Source organism: Chrysochloris asiatica, unplaced genomic scaffold (genome assembly GCF_000296735.1).
Source record: "Chrysochloris asiatica unplaced genomic scaffold, ChrAsi1.0 scaffold00107, whole genome shotgun sequence".
Classification (NCBI taxonomy): Eukaryota; Metazoa; Chordata; class Mammalia; order Afrosoricida; family Chrysochloridae; genus Chrysochloris; species Chrysochloris asiatica.
This window is the reverse complement of record NW_006408625.1, coordinates 2548960-2556310: the sequence shown is the minus strand read 5'-3', so window position 1 is coordinate 2556310 and position 7351 is coordinate 2548960. Positions and strand designations below refer to the sequence as shown.

Sequence of the window (7351 nt, the reverse complement as noted above, 5' to 3'; positions counted from 1 at the left end):
AAGAACCAATAGATCTGTTTTGGAAGAAGTGCAGCCAGAGTGCTCCTTGGAGGCCAGGATGGCTAAGCTTCATCTCTCATACTTTGGACATATTGTCCGCAGGAAACAGTCGCTGGAGAAGGATGTCATGCTGGGTAAGGTGGAGGGTCAGAGAAAAAGAGAAAGACCCCCAATGAGATGGATCAGCCAGGTGACATCATCGATGGCGTCAAGTGTGGCGGCGGTAGTGAGGTTGGCCCAGGATCTGACATTGTTTCGTTCTGCTGTGCATGGGGTCACTATGAGTTGGTTCTGACTCGATGGCACCTGATAACAACAACAACGACTCTTAAAGATTACTTTAAAAGTCCCTGGGATTGCTTCTCAGAGAGCTAAAAGATTGTCTCCTGTCCTAGGTCACCTATAGATATACTCCTAAGAATGAGATTTCCACATAGTCTTGTCATTGTCCCTGTTTAGGGGACCATGAGCCCCTCATTCCTCGGCTTATTCCCTTTGGGAGACATTTTTAGGCACAGTAAGGAAATTAAAATTTCATAAACAAAATTTTAAAGTTATCAGAAATTCTCTCTGCTTGTCATTTTGTCTCCTGCCTGTGAGACGGCAGAAATGCTAGAGTGCTTGTTCCTAGAAGTCTACTCCTAGCTTTCTAATACCTAAATGATCAAGTGTTCCTGTTTGAAAATTTCAGTAAAGACGTTAGTGCGGGTTAAAATGCTAAAAATGTAGTACTCCAGATCAGAAAAACTCCTGTTCACCCATGATCTAACTTGAAGCAATTCTCAGGCAGTTGAAGCTTACTGTGAAGGTGTGTCCATTCTTTCTGGAGGGAAGACAGACACAGCAGGATGTGTCTGCAGGGAGAAGGGCAGCTTAGTGGTGGTGGGGAGAGGGTGAGGTTTGCAGAGCACAGGAAGTGAAGCCTGTGTCTCAGTTTAGCCCAGTCCTCCTTGCTCCATCAGCAGCTGCTTCAAGATTCCATACATAAAAAGATGGAATGTAGAGGCCCTTTAAGCTCTATGCAAAAGGATCCAGTTTTGTTGTTTATTGTTTTAAACTAAATGGTACAAAGAACTAAGCCAAGCTAAGGCCAGCTTTACCAATTGCCAGCGAGTCGATGATGCAAGTTCATGTGTATCGCAGTATAAATGTGCCCCACAGGGTTTTCAATGGCTGATTTTTCAGAATTCAGAATAGATCGCCAGACTGTTCTTCTGAGGTGATTCTGGGTGGACGCAAACCTCAGTCTCGTGATTAGCAGCTGAGTGTATTAACCATTTGCACCACCCAAGGACTCCAAGGCTAGCCTATGAGTATCATTTTCTCTCTCCAGGGACTGGTGCCTCCTGATAACATGTCCAAAGTACGAGAGACCAGTCTAAACATCCTGGCTTTTAGGGAAACATACTGGCTGCACTTCCAAGAAAGATTTCTTTGTTCTTCTGGCAGTCTGTGGTATTTTTAATGTTCTTGTCCAACACCACAACTCAAATGCATAGATTCTTTTACGGTCTTCCTTATTCATTGTCCAACCTTCACATGTATATGAGGCCAATTGAAAATACCGTGGTTCAGACTCATAGCTACCCTACACAAAGGCCAGTCACACCTTAGTCTCAATCTTTGCTTTTGAACACTTGAAAGTACAGCAGATTTGCCTAATGCAATCCCTTGTATGATTTCTTGACTACTGCTTCTGTGAGTGTTGATTGTGGTTCCAAGCAAAATGAAGCCAATCTTTTCTCCATTTATCAGGATGTTTTTTATTGGTCCAGTGGTGAGGATTTTTGTTTTCTTTACATTGATACCTACTCCTCATGTATAAACAGTCTTGTTGGTTCACATTTTACATTTATGACAGTAGTAAAGAGACTACTATCAGATTATATTGCCCATTAAAATGTACATCTGAGAGTCAAGAATGCCAAGGTGTAGAGTAACAGCGAGAATAGTTGAGTACTGTGGTAGTTAAAATTACGTGTCAAATTGGCTGGGTGACAATTCTCAGTGGTTTGGCAGTTCTGTAACAAAGTCCTCATCCTCCGTTTTGTGATGTGATATCATCATCCTACACTTTTACATGACAATTTTCACATAACAACTTGGTCTTTGAAACCTAACCATGTCGATAAGTGAGGAATGAATGTAATACAAAGCTACTGAAGGTCTATCTTTAATTTAATCTAATAAAACACAGTTTGGGGATGATCAACAAATAGGTTTGATAATAGAACTGCTGGTCCGGAGTTTTGGCATTTGGGGTTCTTCGTGACTTAATACAGCCTCTTGTCTTCTCAGATATGGGATTGCGGGAAGTGTGAACGTGACAGGAGATGAGGTGAAGAAACTGGATGTATTGTCCAATTCCCTGGTGATCAACATGCTCCAGTCTTCCTACAGCACTTGTGTCCTGGTCTCCGAAGAGAATAAAGAGGCTCTCATCACAGACAAGGATAGGAGGGTGGGTGCACCCCCCTGAGGCTGCTGTTCCACGCCTCGTCAGTAGATGGCGATACTCAATCGGGAAGAATCTGTGATTGCCTTGCTTTTCTTCAGTTTCTGAGGTTTCCTCTCTGTATTTCAACTCTTGTTTTCTGGAAACAAAAGAGTACACGCTTTTATAGTTCGTAATCCCATGATGTCGAATTAAAAAAACTGTCTCCATAGCAGGGCAGTTGACTTATTCAGGAAATGAAGCAGGGTGGTTTAACAAAATGCTCCAGTGCGTGGTGCTGATGGGTTTTTACTTTTAATGTACAAATATCCAGTGCTGCCAGCATTTGGGGCTTGAAAATTGTGGATTCTAGTAAACGCTATAAGGAATTCTGGTAGCACAGTGGTTACGAGACAGGCTGCTCATCTCACGGTCAGCAGTTCAAAACTACCAGTGATTCCGCGGGAGAAAGGTAAGGCTTTCTGCTCCCGTAAAGATTTACAGCCTCGGATACGTTATACAGGGTCGCTATGAGTTAGAACCGACTCCACAGTACACCACCACCGCCGCTGTGATGGCTGGAACTGCGGTTGCCTTAGCAGGGCCAGACCAAATGATTTTGTAGGCCTCATGTTCCCCACCCCCGGTAAAGCGCCACACCAGGATATAGTTGTTGTTAAGGGCTGCCAACTTGTTTCTGATTCATAGTGACCCCATATAGGATTTCTGCGAAGTGGCTGGTGGGTTTGAATCACCAACCTTGCTGTCAGTAGTCCAGTGTTTATCCTACAGTGCCGCACCAGGACTCTGCATATGTTGTTGTGAAGTGCTGTTGAATGCATTCTGACTCATAGCGACCTTGTATAGGGCTTCTAAGGAGCAGCTGGTGAGTTTGAACCGCCAACCTTGTGGTCCAGTGCTTTAACCTACGGGGTCACACTAGGACTCCAGCTGGTGGTGGTTGTGGTGGTGGTGGTGGTGTGCCGTGGAGTCGGTTCTGACTGGTTTGGAGTTATGGCGACCCTCCGAGGCTGTAAATTTTTACAGGAGCAGAAAGCCTCATCTTTCTCCCGCTGACCTTGAGGTTAGCAGCCCAATTCATAAGCACTACGCTACCAGAGCTCCTTCGTTCAGACAGTAGGTCTGTAAAAAGTCTTTGGTGATTTCTTTCCAGGGACTGTTGGCTGGAGCTGTCTGTGACCGTGGGGAATAGGGATGGGGAACACGAGTAGTAGGAGTCCACTTGCTCTATTATCATGTCTGCTAGTGTGACCGATAGACTGGATGCAGCAAATCCAGAATAGTGTTCTATTCTCCCGACATATTTATGCACATCAGCACATCAGAAGCCCTGGGGTGGTGTTCTGGGATTTTCTCAAGTGTTTTGCCAAACATGGTCCCCAAATGGCATTGATAATCTTAAAAATCCCTCTGAGGAGAGATTTGGTAATAACTATCAATAAATTATTAAGTGGCTCTAATGAGGATATCAGAACACCTTTGGGCAGTAGTCCAAGCTTACCTTTAGCTTCCCCATGCATTTTCTGCATAGTACCCAGGTTGGAGCTGATTCCTACAACATAGTCAGCAACTCTTGTGTCTTCAGTGGACCCTGGAAGGAGGAGAGGGCAGGACCAGACACCAAGTGGGGAGAGCTATTTGGAGGTGGGTGGGACTCAAGTCACCTTACCAGGGTGTCAACTAGTCTGTTGTGGTCAGGACTGGCCCTGAGCTGCAGAATTCAAATATGCTGCTACAATCTACCTTCCTTGCTGTTGCAAATTTTGGTGTGGATATCCTATTGATTGAAATATTTTTTAGTTACCTGCCACAAGTAGTCACTTACTTAGATTAGAGACATTTGTGCTGATGGGGAGATAACCTGATGGAATGGCTCCTCCCTCTGTTCATTTAGGGCAAGTATGTGGTCTGCTTTGATCCACTGGATGGTTCTTCCAACATTGACTGTTTGGCCTCCATCGGAACCATATTTGCTATCTATAGAAAGGTGAGTAGATGGTCTGATATGCAAAGCTTCCTTCCTGGGGTGGTTTCTTGGCAGGGTCTTAGGCTGGGAGCCATGAGTCTGGAGTTCTAGCTTCTGCCCTGTCTCTAACTAGACCTGTCAGTGTTGTAAAATTGAAAATGTCTCTCTGTCTTAGCTTACACATTGGAAGAACAGACTTGGCAATTCTCCTTTTGCCCTCTCTATAGAATTCTTCTGAGGTTAAGGATTAATTCAATTTTATGGATTAAATTGTGTCTGTCCCCACTGGAATCCCCCAAAACAAATAACAAGCATATGTTCGAATTGTAGGCTCTGTACCTGTGGTCCTATTGGATGTGGTCCTATTTGGCAATAGGATTTCATTGGTATGCTACTTTGAGTGTACCTGAGTCAGGTGGGCTCTAAATAATATCACTTTTTCTTTTAATGTTGAATTTTAAGTATGTACATAAATAGCAACATGAGAACAAAGAGTTCTAAGGCTTGTATATTATCTCTAGGTGAAAAGATTCCAGATTAGTCCACTTATAATAGGGGATCACCCAAGAAAAAGAAAGGTGCAGTACAGTTTTTCCTGAAGAAGAAAGCCAATTTCCTACATTCAATACTGACTTCACCATTTTTCTGTAGAAATACTGATTTAATGTATGGAGTTTCCAATGTTTTCCTATAACTGATTAAAATGATCAGAGCAAGGCGTATTCTATTTATTTTCGGGTGGTTTCTTCACATTTCTTGGCTTTTGAAAGTTCTTCCACAAATCCTCTACAATTGTGTATCCTTGCAAACCCCATTCATATGACATTCCCCCACTGACCTGGGCAAAGCTGATGGCTTGTTATGGATAATAGACAGAGGCAGCTAGTCCCATGAAACCAGGTGGATACACCAACTTCTTTATTTTTGAGCCTCTAGAGAAAAGGAGTCTGACAAGGCCAGTAAACCCAATAATACCGAGTCTTGGGAAAAATCTATGAGGTGCACTTTTGAGATAGTCATAGCTGTCTACTCCCCACTGAGCAATCCTCTGCATCCTGGGCTTAGTGTAGAAGTACTTTTCCTGACACCAACTTGTTGGAGCTGTGAAATGTTTTCCTCAAGTAGGATTCTTGGCTCCTCCACATATTTGGATTGATCTTCTGGGACTGAGTAGGGTGAAAGGTCATGAACCTTGACAGAATTTTTGTTGGGCGAGTCCTTCTTTGGTGATGCATAGACTTTAAAGGTGAGCAGACTCAGGCTGGTGGGTCTCACGGATCTCTGAATTGCCTTGAACATGTTGCTGGCAGCCACAGCTCCGGTGAGGTCTAATATTATCAATTTTGAGTTATAAAGAGACAGATATCCACACATATGGAGAAAGACAGATGCCACGTGAGGCTCTTCAAGGAACCCTCAGAACCACCTACAAGGCAAGAATCAGCACGACTGACACCTTGATTTGGATTTCAGTTTTCAGAACTGTGAGAAAATAAATTTCTGTGATTTACAGTCATCCACTTTGATGTTTCTGTTCTAGCAGCACTAACACAAACATGCAGTAAAATGAGAGGGCAGGACCGTGTCCAGGGAATTTGGTTGGATGCACAAGTGTCGAGCATGATGTTAGGCTGCAGCTCGCATCCAATGACACGGTCTCTTTCTCTTTTCGTGTATCTCAGATTCACACTATATGCATTTTTTATTGTTGCAGTAATGATTGAGCATTGAGGTGCTTTAAACAACATCGATCTGTTGCCTCAGAGCTCTGCAGGTCAGAAGTCCAGCATGCTGGCCTGGGCCCTCTGTTTAGGATCTCCTATGGGCAAAGTCAAGGGAGAATGTACTTCCAGACTCATTTATCTTGTTGCCTGAATTCAGTTCCATTTGGCTGTGGGACTGAAGTCCTGATGGTCAAGGGTCTTTCTCAGCTTTCAGCACAGCCCATTTCCCCAGGCTCATGACTCCTCCATCTTCAAAGCCTGAATTGGTGGGTCAAGTCCTCCTAATGCTTTAAATATCTCTGACCTCCCCCTCTGGCTTGTCTGTCCTGCCCCCAGTCACAGAAAGTTATTGACTTTTAAGGATTAGGTTGGACCCACCTGGATAGTACAAGATGATCGCCCTCATTTTAAGGTCTGCAACCCTAATTTCATCTGCAGAGTTCCTTTGGTCATGAAAAGTAACATATTCCCTAATTATGGGGTTTAGGATGGAGAAGTTTATGGGATCGTTCTATCTACCCCAAACCCCGCCTCCCAATAGAAAGGATCTTACGGTTTGGTTTGTGACCATCTGATATGACCAGACCACCATCTGTCTGTCAGTTTGCTGTACTGTGGTGGCTTACACAATGCTGCTATTCTGAAAACTAGGTCACTGGTGTTTCCAATACCAGCAGGGACACCCATGGTGGACAGTTTTCACTGGAGCTTCCAGACTATGACAGACTTTGTTGTTGTTAAGTGCTGTTGAGTTGGTTCTGACTCTTAACGACCCTGTATAGGATTTCGGATGAGTGGCTGGTAAATTTGAACCACTGACCTCACAGTTCAAATTGGCCTTGAGGTTGAGTTCTTATGTTACGGTGCCATACCAGGACTCTAAGACAGACTAAAACAAAAAAAGACTTGGTGGTCTACTTCTGAAAAGTACTCAGTAAAAACCCTATAGATCACAACAGAATATATTTATGTGATGAACCCCCTATGTTGGAAGGCATTAAAAATACACAGTGGGGAGAACAAACAAGATGGCAGATCGGGTGGAAGTACAGTAAAGGAGCTCCGCTAACAACAACACAGAATGCCCGACCAAACAGGCTCAGGGGCTGGTCCCAGAACTCTGAACCACATATAAAGTAATATTTAGAAGGGTGAAAGGCTTACAGCTGGGGGAATTTGTGGCAGAAGCAAGAAATCTATTGCTTT

At 43.8% G+C, this 7351-nt stretch overlaps 1 protein-coding gene and 1 pseudogene across 1 annotated transcript in view; one reads left to right on the top strand and one right to left on the bottom strand.

The window, feature by feature from the left end:
- The window catches only part of FBP2 (fructose-1,6-bisphosphatase 2), a 94309-nt gene that overhangs the window by 5049 nt on the left and 81909 nt on the right, over window positions 1–7351 (top strand). The window contains exons 2-3 of the mRNA XM_006867632.1: window positions 2299–2461; window positions 4350–4442. Of these exons, the coding sequence (XP_006867694.1) occupies window positions 2299–2461; window positions 4350–4442 (256 nt within the window). The remainder of the gene's footprint in view (window positions 1–2298; window positions 2462–4349; window positions 4443–7351) is intronic.
- On the bottom strand, window positions 5146–5720 carry LOC102810624 (annotated as a pseudogene).